Source organism: Saxophila tyrrhenica (genome assembly GCF_035928015.1).
Source record: "Saxophila tyrrhenica strain CCFEE 5935 chromosome Unknown scaffold_2, whole genome shotgun sequence".
Taxonomy (NCBI): domain Eukaryota; kingdom Fungi; phylum Ascomycota; class Dothideomycetes; order Mycosphaerellales; family Extremaceae; genus Saxophila; species Saxophila tyrrhenica.
In genome coordinates, this window is record NW_027041734.1 from 1,734,323 (window position 1) to 1,750,389 (window position 16,067).

Here is a 16,067-nt window from a genome sequence, read left to right on the forward strand (position 1 = left end):
CCTCCTCTGGCCAGCCTGAGACCTTTCAAAAGTATCATCTGTTGTGAGTTGAGTAGATAGCCTACCTCCGTACATGAGGAGGAGCCTTGGAACGAGGCTCTCCAGATTCGGAAAAGCTCAGCCGCTTGAATTGACCTCACCTCGTCTGTTCTTCGGCATGTAACCTATATAACCCAACCCAACCGCGAAGATGAAGCTCCTTACACCTATTGGAACTTCAGCCCAACATGAGAGTATCAGTCTTCGGCGCCTCGGGCGTCCAAGGCGCCGCCCAAGTTTCCGCCCTCTCCCTCGCCGGACACCACCCCGTAGCCGTTAGCCGCAATCCTAAACCCACCAGCATCGACGGCAAAGAGATCGAAACCTGTGCCGCAGACTTCACGGACACTTCTGGCCTCAAACGCGCTGTCAAGGATGCGGAGGCTATCTTCCTCAACCTCCCTTCCACCTCTTTCCAGCCCGCCGACACCACCATCGCCGCTGCTAAAGCGGTTGGTGAAGCGGCGAAGGGCTCTGAGAAGAAGCCGCTGATTGTGTTTAATACTTCCATGCCTGTGCCGGATGAAAGTAAAGGGATCGAAGCGCAAGACCACCGTCGCGAAATGCGCACCCTCCTACGCGAGATGGGTCTACCGGTGATTTCAATCCAACCTGTCTGCTTCCTCGACAACCTGCTCGAAGGCTGGGCTTGGCCCCCGATTCGGGACGAGCAGAAAATCGTCTACTGCCATAAACCCACTCTCGACGTCAGCTGGATCGGACTTGACGATGTCGCGCAGCTGATGATTGCTGCTATGACGCGCCCGGAGCTCGCGGGGAGGAATTTTCAGGTCGGCGGGTCGGAGATTGTGAGATTGCCGGGTTTGGCGCAGAGGTTGGGGAAGGCGTGGGGGAGGGAGTTGGGGGTGGAGTTTCAGACGGTGGAGGATTTTTGTGAGAAGATTGAGGCTGCGATGAGCTCGAGGTCGGGTATCGATGGAGCGGTTCTCTCGGAGCAGATGTTCAGGGCGTATAGGTGGTATAATGACGCACCGGAGGAGCCGTTCAAAATTGATATGGAGCCGGTGTTGAAGGAGTTGCCGGCCAAGTTGTCGACGATTGAGGAGTGGGGGAGGAGACATCGGCCGGATGTGTTCAAGTGAGTACAACATGACTATTGTTGACTCCTGATCTTCTCGCAGCGAGTCAATCACAGGTCTAGACAGTGCACGAGCTTGTGTATGACAAGGCATTGCCGGCAATCCGCCATTCTACATTCGCACCTTCTGCTCTGAAGGTATTCTTTGCTGCCTAATCTGCTATGCTAATGTAGTAATTCCTCGTGCCACCGGAGAACTCTTTGCACGCTATTGCATGCATACGGCTTGCCACCAATCCTGTCTGTGCCTCGACTCAACGTCAGCAAGACTCATTCTTTGCGTACTGCCCAGGCATGTGCTCCCACACCCAACAGCACGAGTACCGGCGTCAATATCGAGTGGCAAAATGGAGTGCTCATGTGCCGGTCAATTGCTGCAAACAAGCTTCGGAAGATAATAAACGAAACACGTTGGCCGAGTCGTATGACCCGCTCGCTGCTCTCTGGACGCTTGCTCAGATCACCCGACCTTCAGTTTCACCAAAGACCTGTGGCGCAACTCACCACTGCTTGGATCTCTGCAGTGTTTGCTCGCTGTGGAGCGGTCATATAGGGCTTCTCCCGCCTACGGCTCTTCTTCCTCCTTCTACCACATCACCAATCTCTCTCTTCATTGATCAAAATCCCACCACCAGCTTTCTCGACGTCCACCAACATGAGCACCGACGATTTGACATCCGCCGTAGCGGACCTCCAGCTGACCGAGACGCCCGCCGGCGAACCCGAAGCACCTCAGCCACCCGTCGGCGAAGAATCACCTGAGCTATTGGCCGAGTCGAGCTTTCCTGAGTGGTCTTGGCCAGCTACGCCACTGGGCCTCCTTGACAAATTCTCAGGAGAGGTTCGAAACCAGATCTACGGTATGTATCGAGCATTGAGGGGTGCTTGCTGTTGGTTCCCGTGCTGATGTGCTATGACAGGGCATCTGCTTGATGGGAATCTCGTCAGAAATGCATTCTACAAAGCCGAAAATGGTGAGACCAAGGCCGTCGAGGTAAGCTTTGGCAGTGTTATGTGCAAAGAGCGAGGAGGAGCCGACGATAGATCCTCGGAAGTGCATTACTAAACTTCAAGCTAACGGGCCTTAGTACTACAAAGATTACCGTCTCTCGAATCTGGCACATGGGATCAAGTTCCGCACTAACATCATGCTTACCAGCAAGGCAGTGTACGCAGAAGCAAAGGCAGTGCTTCTTAAACGCAACGACTTCGTCATATTCTCATGGCAATGGGACCCTTTCCTCCATTCCGGGGAGGTTCCGTTCATGGCTCTGCTTATAGAACACAACGTCCCGACAATCTCCTCCGCAACCGACAACTTCGATTATGAATCCATGCGCCTACATTTTCGCCATCGAGAATGGCCGCAAAACGAAAGTAGGGCCCACAATGCTGAATCTCTAATCATGCTGGCCTGTGATCTTGGACATCTTTTCCAAGTGATCAGCTGCTATGCAGTAAACAGACTCATGGCCGGTACTGTAATGCTGAAAGACGCCCACAACGGAACTTTGAAGAGCTTTACAGGCCCAAGCGATGAGCTTGACAAAGCTCACGAGCTCACCATCGAGCTCCGCCAGTTACCGAACAAGCGGGATGTCTATGCTGAAGCCGCGCGCATGCTCTACCAACTTCAACATCCTGTCTGCCCTGCGCTTCGTTTGACGTAGGCAAGATTATACCAACCTCGTGAAGGCGACGACGCCGAGAAGGTCAAGTCGAGGATCGAAAGCATCAGGGCAATGCCAAGCAGCGAACTCATTAGGCTTCAGGAGACCGCTGGTCCAGGTCGTATTTGGATAGCAGCTTGGGCATATGACAGGCTCGACGCCTGTATGGCACGGACGCGCTGGGCTAATAATTGGCTGTTACAGGATCGTACCTATTGGGCTTGCCTTGAGTACCTATCAATATCCGATCCAGGGCACAGCGGCCTCTTTTCTAGTCTTGATCGCGCGTATGAGCGTGTGGCGGCTTCAGATGCCCAGAGTATGTTAAACCCCCTATGGGTCCGCTGCTTTGCTCTACTTCTCAGACGTTGAGAAACTATGCTAATCATGGACCGGTTGCAAGAGCCTATGGTTCTCTACCTTCGCACCTGCTCGACGCCTGGACCTCTTTCTCACTGCTCCGGCTAAGAAAATGACCCGACGAGGGCGAGCAGAGCGTCCGTCGGACTGCAAAGCACATTGGCGATGTCATCTTCTCAAGATTGGGCCATTTCGATGCTTGCAATCCAATTCTTCAGGCGTCTGAAGCGGATTGGTGGATGCTTAGTCCTGCATACAAGCACCTGAAATACTTGCTCCGCGCCCAAGACTTTTGCAAGGAATCGGTGGCCGAACAATCTGACCTGGAAGCGATCATCGAAGATTTCGAGCACCTGTTCGCGATGAACCCGGACTGTCCATATCTTGCTCACGATTGCGAGCTCGTACGCTCTTTGCGTCATCGCAAGCTTGTAGGTCAATTGACCAACACTACGAAGATGACGTTGTACAGGACTGACGGTTCTAGGACACCATCTGGTCAGAAGCAAGCACAGCGAAGCTGCCACCCCGTGTGCTCGGCTTCAAGTATGATGACACAGATCGTCCCGCCATCGATGGGTGGGCCTTGGCGGATCAACTGGACGAAGTTGCAGTCAACTATGGATCTTTCTACGACGTCGACTGAGGAACTTGCGGCAAGCTCCACGAATGGTTCTCCGCGGTGCCATGGGTGTTCTGGCAAAGTGGGATGAAGGAGAGGTGGTGCAGACTTGCTTGTCTTCATTTTGGGGGGTCTTTTAGAGGCGGAGCTGATCTGAGGCCGCCAATGTTGGGTAGATCTCTTCGGCTTCTTCCTTGCGATGTTCATGCATTCTCTACTCTTTTCTACTTTATCATCTCGATCGGGAACACCAGTCACACTCCAGTCTTGAATGTATGTCATGCAACTTTCTGGATAGCGGCAAGTTAAAAAACCACCACTCCATCACGTCCCACTTCTGAATGGTTCATAGTGCTCCTGTCGTCATGACCCTGCAGGACGCCAGAAGCTGGCTAACAAGGGGGCGGAGGCGGTCTTACTCACCGCATGCAAGCCCTGTTCACCGGATTCGCCACAAGTTTGCTACGATTCTTGGTGCTATCCGAGAGATTGCTCATCAGGGCCACAAGATTGAATATTCAATGTGTATGCTTGCCGTTATTCCTTGCTTGTATGACCACCGAATGGCTATATAACAGGATCTTGCAATCTCGATTCCAAACACACGACTCTGCACCAATATCTTTCGGGCCACAGTTTGGAGTGCTTAAACACCCCCTACAGGCTTCGAACACCAAATCACAGCACCACATCATCATGACTTCCGCTCAGTCCTCCGTTCAGGAGCCCTTTCGCTTTTTGGGCTTGCCCCCGGAATTGAGAGATAGAATATATGGTACTCATCTGCCTGCTGCACGTTTGTTGTTTAATGGTAGCCGATCGACATTGCAGATTTCCTGCTCGAGGGGAAGAATGTTCGCGGACCAGCGTGGCTACATCGCCCGGAGGGCGATCGTCGTAAAGTAAGCAATAGCACCACCGCGCACATGTTGACTACGGTCGATGACGTGGCACAAAGTGCTGCTGCAAGCTGATTCTCTATAGTACTCGGTGGCCACCGGTCGTGAGCGGAGCGAAGCACATACCTACAACTTCTAGACCAATACCTTACTGGCCAACAAACAGATTCACCAAGAAGCGCTGGATGAGCTGAGGCTGAACAATAACTTTTTCGTCTTCTCCTTCCTTGAGCCGAACGAAAACATCCGCTCAATGAGAGGGAGCTTGCACGAGTATCATGTCCCGATTGTTTCGGAACGCTAAGCCGACGTCAACGCCTTGAAGCATCACTGCATGACCCTTCACCTTCGTCATGCGGAGTGTTCTGGGGGCTCTACTGCTTCACAAACAACACGATCTGTCCTTATGCTATTACATGACTTCACGTTGCTGTATCGGGCAATCCGTACAGCACCGGGTGTTCTTGGAATACGGGAGCTGGTGTGCTTCTGGTAAAGGATTTCGACGAACAGAGACTTCGCGCTTATCCAATCCACGAACAAACGAGGCCATTTCAACTTGACATTCCACTTGAGCCCCTCTCAGAAAGACTCCGCATGACCGGCCAAAATCTGGGAGTTTTGAAGCTCCTTCAATGGGCTCTCATACCGGAACTGATCATTACCGAAGGCACGACGCCAAACAAGCCTCAACTGGAACCAAGAGTGCTAGAGATCCTACAACGTTCTACAGGTCCACAGTATACCTGGCTCACAGCTTGGGCGTGGGATACATTCGACACCACCACTGGCTTGTTCGGGATAGCAAATAAGCTACTGGTTGAAGGTGAGACTAAACGGGCGAAGAACTGCTACGAAGTTACTCTCGGGTCATGGCATTCCAGGCTTTTGCTCTAAGCGCGGCATTGCGTTTTCACGTCGGATGCCAGTGGTAAGCTTACCTTCGCACTCGTTGCCTCTCCCTGCTTCTGAGGATGCAGATGAATGCTAACATCATCTTCTCAGAGCCACTTGTACTTTGGGAGCGCCTCCTGCTAGATAGTGCGACCATGTATACTTTACTTGTGCTGAGAACGGAACCGTTCGTTGGCTACCAGACTGTACTGTACTGCTACGATCTGGTGAAGAACCTAGTGGGTTATATCAGCGACTTCAGAATCCACGGCCAGGTGTTACATCCCAGCATCGACAATGCAGATATGCTCTGGCACGACCACCATCCAGCAAGCCATCTAGCCGCCTTGATCCGCGCTGAGGAGTTTTGCAGAGATGAAACCCATCCGCCTGACCGCTTGGACAACCTGATCCTGTCTTTCGAGCGCCTTCTGGAAAACCTGATTGCGAGTATCTCGCGTACAATTTGGAAGTCGTGCGGTCTCTCCGTCACACCATGAAGGTGAATGATTTTCTTGCACTTCTCTACAGTCTATCAAGCTCACTCTCGCAGGACTCCATATTACAGGAGATGAGTGAGTGCGGTCGTCTTGCCGACCTGAGTGATTGATGTGCCGCTACCGACGCATGTGGTTAGGCCTCATTACATAAAGGACTGGACTATACTGAGCCAGCTTGATGATATTCCCGAGGAGGTAGAGGTCTGGGACGACGATTGATGAGTTGGCATGCTAGAATGTGGTCGCATTCAGCCCTTGTCATCCATGCTCGCAAGCGCAAATGGTTCTCCTGGATTTAAAGCGGTAAGTGATGCGGGTTGTAACGAGTTACGGGTGCTTGAAGTATTGTGTATTTCCTCTCAATCTTGATGGTTTCCAGTCGTACGTACCGTGTACCTCTTTGCACAACAACACCTGCTGGACCGAAGACCAATCCGTTATTGTCGGTCACCGTTATTCACTACATCAACTACTTCTTGACTCGTATGGGTACGGGCGGTCTCTCGTTCCACCAAGTGGACATCGACCAGCATTCACTGCAGTCGACGCTCTTGCTCATCGATGTTTGCTAAAGCTACGTTACACACGAGTGAGTAGTGCATAGGTGAGCCTATCATCGTTCGTTGTTTGCAAGACTGGCGACTTGTATATGAGAGAGCTCGTAGCCGTGGATGCGAGGCTTTCGTACACACCGACACACCATATCGAGCTCGTTCTGATACTTTCTCTCAGACTCACCTGAAATCATGGATCCCAGTGAATTACAGCTGCACAGAAGAAGATACCACCGAGCGAGCTTGGAACGCTGGATCGTCTTCCAAATGAGCTTCGCGACGTTGTCTACAGTATGTCTATCCTACTGCTGTCCTTTAACAATCACTAACTCCAACATCAGGCTACCTTCTCAAGGGCGAAAACGTCAAGGAATCATCCCACTACGACCGCTGGGTCGAGGACCGTGCTGCGGTAAGCCATGACTTCGCATCTGCACTGGCTGTTGAGTAGTATCCTATTCAAGCACGACTGCGTATCTAACAAGCATCAACAGATCCACTTGGTACCCACTCGACGGCAAAGTACCGCCCATACTTACCAATTTCACACGAACATTCTTTTGGCGAGCAAGAGTATTCGTGAAGAAGCTAAATTACAGCTCCGCTCGAGCGATTTTATCTTCTTCTCCTTCCAATGGCCCAACCCTTGGTCCTCCCCCGGCGAAATCATACACACTCACAACGTACCGGTTGTCTCCGAGAGCCAGGCCGGCATCGATCGATTTGCTGGTCTGGGCCATGATCCGATCCATCTTTACTTACGCTTTCCGACCTACCCAGACAGCTTCCCAGCGCAAGGCATCCTGATCCTGCCAATGGATCTCAGGCTCTTGCTGCATGCTCTTCCTGACAGCTCCGCTCTTGCACTCATAGCTGACACTAAACTTTTGAGTGGAATCGGAGACAGCAAACTAAGAGCATATACCGGTTACGAGAAGAACCGGAGATTTGAACTATCGATCCAGCCTCATCGTGTACTCGGAGCTCCTAGCATTGGCAACCGAATCGAAAGGATCATGAAGCCGTTTCTCTATCCCGTCATTCCGGCACTGAAGGTGTCTCTTAATGTTCACGCAGCAGACAGGCTCGAAACTTCGCTCGGAGACCTGGCACTATCGGTATCCGCATCGTTCAAGGAGAAGGAGGAGCAGCGCCCATTTATGCCGCCGGGTCTACTTTCGCACATTCAATCTGAAGCCGGACCAGAGCGCCTTTGGATTAAATCGTGGGCATTTGACACTCTCGACCGAACCAGAGCCATGCTACGCCTTGCAAACGCATTGATTCTGGAAGACGACTACCCAAGAGCCATCTTGGCCATCCAGTCCGTATTGCACAACGCACGCTTCGGCATAATATTGAGTGGTCCCGAGGACATCTACGTTTCGGATTCTGCGGGTAAGTTCTCCTCAAATACAGCTGTTGTTTACTTTCCAAGCTCTGGCGCAGTCTGCTCCTACGCTCTGCAACATCTACTGACACTACATACCGAGCAATAGTCCCGCTGGTACTATTGTGGGATGTTCTGATCAGGGCTGCTTCAGTGATGACGAACCTGCTGCTTAGAGTGGAACGTTTCGACAGGGCCAACGATTCGTGCAAGCGGCCATTCACGGTCATCGTAAAATTTGTAGATACCACGGTCACAAGTGGACTCTCCAAGGAGATCAAGAAAATCACGACCAGCGAGAGCCGCCAACAGGGCCAAGCTTCCTCGATCATCATCTTCACGCATTCAACCTCGCCATGCTGGAGCAATATTGTAGGAAGACGGGTAACTTTGGGCAAGAGGAGGTGCTGGATACGAGAATTGCGTGGCTCGCAAATGCGGCTGGAAGATGGCCTAACGACCAGTATCTCGCGCATGACCGTGACCTTGCACTGTCATTGCGTACCAACCCAAGAGCGAGCCGTTTTTCAATGAAACATCCCTTCTTCATTGCTGACAGTGAACAGGACACCATCTTGGATCAAGCAAGCACAAGTGCTCTCCCGGCTCGTACGATTGACTTTTACACCCCAGGCCACATCTTCCCACCCAAAATGCACGGCTGGGAGATCCTCGATTAAAAAGAAGACGCAGATGAGGCATGTCGTCACCCGGTAGGCGCCTGGGATGTTCCGCCACCAGAGACATGATTGGGAGACGTGCGACCACCATCAAGAGTCCAATACCGCAGACGATCGTTTGTATGCTGATGCAGGTGCATCGGAGACGCTCCGATTGATACGGCGCAAAGATTGCCAGGCTCTGAGGTCCCCGCACCTGTACGTGCATTGGAAGAGAAGCTGTGTTGGAGCTTTGTTACGAGAAATGTGTTGTCTGCATCTGGCTGTAGTTCGCCATTTTGAATTTCCAAGAGTTACACACCCTCTGCCCGAAGCGCATCAACGCGTGCGAGCATTTCCACGGCATCATGATAAATGCGCCGCCTATTCCGCAACCCATGAATCTGCGTTGGCTTGGGCCATTGCTTCCCAGCCGCCTTGTACTCCTCCATGATCTTCAACATCGCAGACTGCTGTTCCTTTGAAGGCCGCCCTGGAGACCACTTCATTGGCCGTCCTTCATCATCATGCGCATCGGCACCCACCAGACCGAGTCCGAAAGTCCTCTCCTACAGTTCGGCAGACACATGGAGGTACTCTCCATCTGTTACCCAAGCCCGCACTAGTTCGTCCACGCCAGCGCCGCCATCTGCTGCTGATAGAGCACACCATAGTTGATGCCAATTTATGGTGCCAGGCTCCTGGTTATCGATCTCCCATACCCGTGGCATCTCCGTGGTAATGAGGTTATGGAAATACTTTTGTGGAAGCTGCTGAAAGCTCCGAGAAACCAGGCGTAAGTTCGTGACGTCTGTCCGCTCGAGTTGCAGTAGGAGCATTAGTCTGAGCTCAGGGGGTAGACTGGCGAACGGGTCCGCGACATGTGCCTTGTCATCGCTGTTCTCGAAGACTGCATCGGTATGGGCTGCTCCATTGATCGTACATCTGTCTATGAGATCGTTCAGACCCTCCACGTCATGAGGGTGGGCCACCATGTACTCCGTTCCTGGAACGTGTCGATGGAGTTGGTGGACCACAAGCTGAAGGTCAAGAGTCTCCTGGAAATCATCAAACCTGTTCTCCATGGAGCCCTGCTGCGCCCATAGGTCGATTAGGCTGTCAATGTCGGTCCGGCCGAACTTCCTGATGCTCAGCTCTCTAAACACCTGAAAGCATTGAGCGTGCATTGGCATCCCATCTTCAGACTACGAAGCGTTAGCTATATGCCTGCTGTATGGATGGATCATTGAGCATTCGTACGTCATCGTCCAAAAGCTCATTCGTCATCGGTGTATCGCGGACACCATGACGCACTGGCTCGAGCCGGTGTACTTCGAACTCGTCAGGAGCCCCGGTGCTGATGCCAGTGAGAAAGGCATCGCGGGATTGCAGCACAAAGTCTTCGTCTCCTGGCTCGGGTTCCCAATCAGAAGCCTTGTACTTGAGGCATTGGACTTGTGTGCAGTCCTGTCGCAACACCCTTAGCATCGAAATACTGCGACTCGAGCGGGTATTACCTTCATCTCCTTCCATGTAATACGATGACCTGAGTACCCACTCGTAGAGATGCACGAAGGACCGGCAAGATGCTCAATAGCCTGCTCCGCCTCAGATACAGAGCCGTCATGGCAAACAAACTCTGGGATCATTCGTTCTTCGTTCGCGCAACCATCGGCCTCACACTCGGGGTCGAAGACAGGTGAGTTGCCGCGCAGTCTGCCACCCCACCCGGCTTTGGTGGGCTCATCTGTTGACCATCAGTATATGGCTGAGAGCTGATACTCTCTGATTACCCTTCGTCCTAATGCGTCCGACGTTGAAGGAGACACCGCAGATCTGACAGACACGCTCACTGAAGCCCATGCTTGCTATTCGTTGTCAGAACAAGCGTTGAAGAATCGGAAGATCTGCTCGTTCATATTGATGTTGTCATTTGGAAATACCGCACCGGTGAGGCCAGGCTGCAGAAGTGGGGTGCGGCTGCGAAATCCAGCGAATTACATGTTCATGGTATGCATGAGAGCCAGACTTGCCTTAGTATACGCTCAGAGCTCGATGTCTGTCTGCAGGTAACTGCCAGGCGTTCTCCGTCTCGAACCTAGTGCTGGCTTACTGTAACTGCTCACTTCATCAATGTATGATCTCTCATTGCCGGAGAGGCAAGACGGTGGCTTCTTCAAGCAGTCCTCCTTCATATGGCTTGTCTCGCCAACCCGTGAGAACGTACCGGAAAGAATTATGAACAAATCGCATTGAAATGAGGCGTTGACCTTCCGCGAGATCGACCATTGCCGTGGCCGGAAGAGTCGATGTCGGCTGTCGTGTACAGTGCCTGTAGTTACGGCAATGAACCTACATCACTTGCACGTTGCAGCCACAACGGAGAGGCGCTGTGTTGAGCCGAACCTGGCGGTGCTGACGCCCCCGTATGACACGACTGTGCCATCGCTCATGACCATCTCAGCAAGGTAGACGATCCAGTCTTTCAGATCATCCAACGTGATACCGTCGACGTTCTGAGGTGATGGACCAGCGTCTGGAAGGCTGGTGAAGCTCGTCGTGCCGGCGTCTGAACTGCTGGTGAAGCTCTCGACGCTAAGACTCGAGACGATGAGACGGCGGGTGGAGGGCGTCCGCACGGTGGTGATGGGATGACGAGCTTACGAATGAGTAGGTCGGTAGGATGATGTGCAGAGAGGAGGTTGGTGGAGGAGAGGGGAAGGGGGAAACTGGGAGTGAATAAAGAGGTGTGTGAGATGCGATGGGATGAAGTGTGGTCCAAATCACTCGTCCCGACCAACACAAGGGAAGTCGCGGTGGCTCTCCTCTTTCGATCGATCACATACCTACGCCTGGTTCAAGAGGCATCAAGAAGTATTCAAGCTCATCAAGCTAGGTTATTAATGGGACGATCGTACATATTTCTTAATGGGTACCAACGGTATCTCAGCCGTGATCTGCCGCAGGGGCGCATCATGGGTGGCTTGAGAAGGATCGCAACACGAGGTGCACAGGCCACCCGAACAACCACCAACCAATGGCGAGACGAACGGCAACTGCACGTTAACCCAAGCTGCCCCTGGGCGACGGGATGAATCGTACACAATGGCGGGAATGGTCGTTCGCGACCATGTACCTTTGAGGTCGTCGTCGACACCTCCACCAGGCTCCCATCTCTGCAAGATGCCTCTTACTTGAGGCTTGTCGTTCGCTACCATGCAGCTGTTCGCGCTGCCCACTTCTCTTCTTGCCCTCGTCTTCCCAATCCTGCTGCCTACGATCGTTCTCGCAGACGTCGAGTTCACAGAGCCTGCGGCTGGATCAGCTGTGAACGCAGCACAAACGATTCAAGTAAAATGGAAGGAGTCTGATATAGCGCCTCCAATCACGAACCTGGGGGCGTATACCTTGACTTTGATGACTGGCGGGAATGAAGACAACAACATGGTATGGTTTACAACGCTGGGTACGTTGGGCATCTGCTGAGACGGGACGAATAGCTGCCGCTGCCCGTATTCGTCTCCGAAGGAAACTTCCAAGCTGGCTATGAAGCTTCAGGCACAATACCAACGGGCATTGCACAAGATGTCAAAAATGGCTTGTGAGACACTTTCCCGCAGTCGCGATGGTCTGACGAGATGACTGACGAAGACCAGCTTCTTCCGCATACTGACGAGCGATTATAACGGCACAATGGTGATCAACTACTCCGATCGATTCAGTATCCCCAACCTGACCGGCATCACACCCCCAAGGTACTTGAATGCAGCCACTGCACTCGACGGTTCGATGAAAGGACCCAACAACGTGGGTGACGCTGCCCCATCATCTGCTTCAAGCTCCTCGATCAGCACTCCGACAAGTACGGGCATTGGCAAAGCACATTCCAGAGTGGTTACGATGACCGAGACCAACCCAGCTCCAACCGCCACGGGATCACCCAATACACCAAAGAGTTCGCCGAAGAGCTCGGGCATCTCTACCGGTGCCCTGGCTGGCATAGCCATAGCCGGCGCAGCAATCGGCATCCTCGGTATCGGCCTCGCACTCTGGGTCTGCCTCCGTGGAAGAAGACGAAGAGAAACCGCCGCGATGAAACTCGCCAGCGAAGACGGCAACGACTCGGATGACAATCTCCGCCGTGAGATGTCCTTCGCGCCATCATCACAATTGCAAACACCACCAGCAGAGCTCGACCCATACGCAACGATCGTAGAAGCGGGCGACGGCATGCGCCCACCGGAGATGGACAGCATGAATGTGCGTGCGGAGCTGGAAGGTGATTCGGAGCACAGTCATTACTGGCAAGACGAACCTTTGACGCCCGTGCCGGACACGCCAGTGGAATGTTTGACGTTGGACAATCACGGAAGGGCCGTGCTGGGGATGCCGGGGACGCCTGTACAGCCTAGGTATAATGTCTGAGTATAGGTGTTATGATGTGTGAACGGCAGCAACACGTATTAAAACAGTACAACTTCAACGAGGATGCACGGATCGCGAATTTGGTTGTCGGAGGCTACCACTCCCTAATCGACCCATCTGGCCCATAAAACTCTTTACACTGCCACGGCTCCGTGTCAGCAGCAATCTTCCGGATCATCTCCTCGTCAATATCAATCCCCAATCCGGGTTTGTTCGGCGCCGCGACATGTCCGGCATCGATCGCAAACACTGACTGGTCTTTGAGATACGTGTTGAGATCGATATCACCAGCTTCGGTGTTGTAGTGCATGCCCAGCGACATCTCCAGGATGACGAAGTTGGGCGTCGATAGTCCGACGTGCAATGAAGCAGCGAAGGCAATGGGGCCAAGAGGACAATGGGGGGCTATGGCGACGTCGTATGCTTCGGCCATGCTTGCCAGGCGTTTGACCTCCGATACACCCCCTGGAAGAAATGTCAGTATTCGATTGTGCGTCTCGTTGGTGGGATCGCATACCAGCATGAGCGATGTCCGGCTGCAGAATATCAATCAATCCATCCTCCAAGAATCTCTTCACATCCCATCGATGATACAGCCGCTCTCCAAGAGCAATTGGGATCGAAGTCATGCCAGCCAACTGCTTCAATGCCTCCGGATGCTCGACAAGAATTGGCTCCTCGATGAAAAGAGGTTGATGCGGTTCCAGTGCTTTCGCCAATTGCTTAGCCATGGGACGATGCAGTCGGCCGTGGAAGTCGAGACCAGCGTTTAACCCGACGGCCTTTACTGTCTTTAGTCGTTCAACTGATGAGTCGAGAACAGAGGGCGCATCGAGCCAGTTGACGTCTTCGGTTGCGTTCATCTTGACGCATTTGAGGCCTTGCTCCTTTCTTGCTTTGCTGGTAAGGCATTAGCTATGGTTCCTGTGTAGATGTCATGGATTCGTACGCTGCCGCTTCGATATCTGCTGGTCGATCTCCGCCTATCCAACAATACACCTGACACCGTTCTCGCACCAGGCCGCCAAGGAGTTCATAGAGCGGTACATTGAGCCGTCGTGCTAGAGTGCGATTGTCATTACGGCGACTCCGGCGCGTTCACCTCCCGCACGTACCTTTCAAATCCCAAAGAGCAATGTCAATGCCAGACAGCGCCGACATGAATACCGGACCACCTCGGTAGAAACCAAGACGCCATATCAGCTGCCAGATGTGCTCAATATTGCTGTTTCCAGTGTCAATGCCGCTCGATCATCGAAGCATTGTCAAGACGACTCACTTCGCTTCCAATCCTTTAATCCGTACAACGATCTCGTCAAGAGCACCCTCGACAGCCAGATCATGGCCCTCGAGAGTTGCTTCGCCCCAGCCAACCTTCCCATCTTCATCGGTGATCTTAACGAACACCCATCGTGGCTTCACTCGAAAGCGTTCAATTGTCTTGATGATCGCCATAGTAAAATGCTACAAATTTGAACGAAGTTGTATTGAATGGGCACGAAGGAAAGTGTCGTCAATTCGGCATCTGTTCGTTTGTTGCATGATTCAAGTCAGTCGCCGACGATCCCTGCGGGTATAATTTACGAGGACTTCAGGGGTTCCATCTCTTCCTCTTTGCGAACATGTTGCTGTTTACTTGTATTCGGTACATGCGAAGCGATGCTGCTGAATGTGGATTGAGCCGGAAGTGCGCTTCCATACTCTGGAGATATCCGTTGCACCCGTTTCCTCATGCACCGGTCCAGCTGTGCTTTGCTCTTGAAACACTCGTGGCGAGCATGGCTACGGTGGCACTCACGAGCACTCTGGCATCAGGAAACACGCTTATTGTACGTAGTCACTTGAGGTAAGAATATAATCCCCAGGCCTTATCTGACTCTCAACCTTCTTCGCCCTCACCTCCCCATCCAGCTGCTCATCATTAGCCACCCAGACCTACTTCTGCATTTGGAGGGGAACCACTTACCCTCCATCGACCGTCAATATCTCCCCACTGACGTACAAGCTGGCCCGACTTGCCAAGTACACGATCGACCCTTTGAAGTCGTCCGGAAGGCCCCAACGTCCGGCCGGTATGCGATCGAGAATGCTCTTGGCTCGTTGCTCGTCGTTGATGAGGGCTTCGTTCATGTCTGTGTGGATGTAACCGGGCGCAATCTGTTCGGCTGGTGAGTTACTGCATCGCAACGAGCCGACCTGATCGCTCGGAACATACAGCATTAACATTGATGCCGGAAGATGCCCACTGGTTCGAAAAAGACTTGGTAAGCTGAGCGACGCCACCCTTCGCCGCGGCATAAGCCTATGTAGACATCGCATCAGTGTCCTTTTCAAACCACAAGGCGGAGAAATTACCGGGACATTGAGGCCACCCTGGAAGGAGACCAGCGAAGCTATGTTGATGATCGATCCACGGTGTGGCGGATTACCTTTGGGTTCTCGTGTAAGCATATACGCTCCCACATCACGAGACACCGTAAACACAGCGTTAAGGTTGACTTGGAGGACCTGCGCTGGAAGTTAGCGGTCAAGACCTCCGAAGGCTCAATTGAGACGTACCTCGTTCCAGTCATCGTCTGGAAATTCATGAGCTGGGTGCCTCCGCTGTATTCCACCACAGTTGACCAGTGTGTTGATGTCGTGGCCATCGTCTGTGATCCGCTGTACAAGGCCTCGCAAGTCACTCGGGCTTGCAAGGTCGGCATGGAACACTGTCGCCTTGCGACCGAGCTTCTCGATCGAGTCTTTCGTTTCGTTATTGTTGCTTCCGGGACGCTGGATGAGTATGACATCTGAGCCTGCTTCTGCCAGTGCAATTGCGAGCGCTTGGCCAACTATCTTGAATCAGTACTGATCTCGGCTTTCAAGATGGACGACCTACTTCCTCTCGTCCCGCCTGTCACTAATGCTGTCCGACCTTTCAATGAGAACAGCTCCATCGTGCTTGTCATATTAA

The 16,067-nt window shown here is 52.7% G+C and overlaps 9 protein-coding genes across 9 annotated transcripts; 5 read left to right on the forward strand and 4 right to left on the reverse strand.

Moving 5' to 3' along the window:
- Positions 1-227: 227 nt before the first annotated feature.
- Positions 228-1,224, forward strand: LTR77_001805 (uncharacterized protein; the record flags this gene model as incomplete). The annotated part of the gene is made up of 2 exons (XM_064799065.1): positions 228-1,138; positions 1,182-1,224. 2 exons carry the CDS (start codon positions 228-230, stop codon positions 1,222-1,224), a joined length of 954 nt encoding a protein of 317 aa, XP_064663392.1.
- Positions 1,225-1,793: 569 nt separating this feature from the next.
- Positions 1,794-2,808, forward strand: LTR77_001806 (uncharacterized protein; the record flags this gene model as incomplete). The annotated part of the gene is made up of 3 exons (XM_064799066.1): positions 1,794-1,998; positions 2,059-2,132; positions 2,227-2,808. 3 exons carry the CDS (start codon positions 1,794-1,796, stop codon positions 2,806-2,808), a joined length of 861 nt encoding a protein of 286 aa, XP_064663393.1.
- Positions 2,809-3,530: 722 nt separating this feature from the next.
- Positions 3,531-3,814, forward strand: LTR77_001807 (uncharacterized protein; the record flags this gene model as incomplete). Its single annotated transcript, XM_064799067.1, has 2 exons — positions 3,531-3,599; positions 3,656-3,814. 2 exons carry the CDS (start codon positions 3,531-3,533, stop codon positions 3,812-3,814), a joined length of 228 nt encoding a protein of 75 aa, XP_064663394.1.
- Positions 3,815-6,829: 3,015 nt separating this feature from the next.
- LTR77_001808 (uncharacterized protein) lies at positions 6,830-8,707 on the forward strand (the record flags this gene model as incomplete). The annotated part of the gene is given in 6 exon segments (XM_064799068.1): positions 6,830-6,839; positions 6,851-6,928; positions 6,979-7,049; positions 7,132-8,035; positions 8,137-8,399; positions 8,594-8,707. The coding sequence occupies 6 exon segments, from the start codon at positions 6,830-6,832 to the stop codon at positions 8,705-8,707; spliced, it is 1,440 nt and encodes a 479-aa protein (XP_064663395.1).
- A 548-nt stretch (positions 8,708-9,255) lies between these two features.
- Positions 9,256-10,549, reverse strand: LTR77_001809 (uncharacterized protein; the record flags this gene model as incomplete). The annotated part of the gene is made up of 4 exons (XM_064799069.1): positions 9,256-9,891; positions 9,947-10,153; positions 10,204-10,433; positions 10,480-10,549. The coding sequence occupies 4 exons, from the start codon at positions 10,547-10,549 to the stop codon at positions 9,256-9,258; spliced, it is 1,143 nt and encodes a 380-aa protein (XP_064663396.1).
- A 494-nt stretch (positions 10,550-11,043) lies between these two features.
- LTR77_001810 (uncharacterized protein) lies at positions 11,044-11,554 on the reverse strand (the record flags this gene model as incomplete). The annotated part of the gene is made up of 2 exons (XM_064799070.1): positions 11,044-11,345; positions 11,533-11,554. The coding sequence occupies 2 exons, from the start codon at positions 11,552-11,554 to the stop codon at positions 11,044-11,046; spliced, it is 324 nt and encodes a 107-aa protein (XP_064663397.1).
- A 348-nt stretch (positions 11,555-11,902) lies between these two features.
- KRE9_1 (Cell wall synthesis protein kre9 precursor) lies at positions 11,903-13,111 on the forward strand (the record flags this gene model as incomplete). Its single annotated transcript, XM_064799071.1, has 3 exons — positions 11,903-12,133; positions 12,187-12,287; positions 12,343-13,111. 3 exons carry the CDS (start codon positions 11,903-11,905, stop codon positions 13,109-13,111), a joined length of 1,101 nt encoding a protein of 366 aa, XP_064663398.1.
- Positions 13,112-13,205: 94 nt separating this feature from the next.
- LTR77_001812 (uncharacterized protein) lies at positions 13,206-14,566 on the reverse strand (the record flags this gene model as incomplete). Its single annotated transcript, XM_064799072.1, has 5 exons — positions 13,206-13,576; positions 13,629-14,011; positions 14,061-14,172; positions 14,227-14,336; positions 14,391-14,566. The coding sequence occupies 5 exons, from the start codon at positions 14,564-14,566 to the stop codon at positions 13,206-13,208; spliced, it is 1,152 nt and encodes a 383-aa protein (XP_064663399.1).
- A 507-nt stretch (positions 14,567-15,073) lies between these two features.
- LTR77_001813 (uncharacterized protein) lies at positions 15,074-16,050 on the reverse strand (the record flags this gene model as incomplete). The annotated part of the gene is made up of 5 exons (XM_064799073.1): positions 15,074-15,268; positions 15,327-15,413; positions 15,467-15,619; positions 15,671-15,945; positions 15,993-16,050. The coding sequence occupies 5 exons, from the start codon at positions 16,048-16,050 to the stop codon at positions 15,074-15,076; spliced, it is 768 nt and encodes a 255-aa protein (XP_064663400.1).
- Positions 16,051-16,067: the final 17 nt, after the last annotated feature.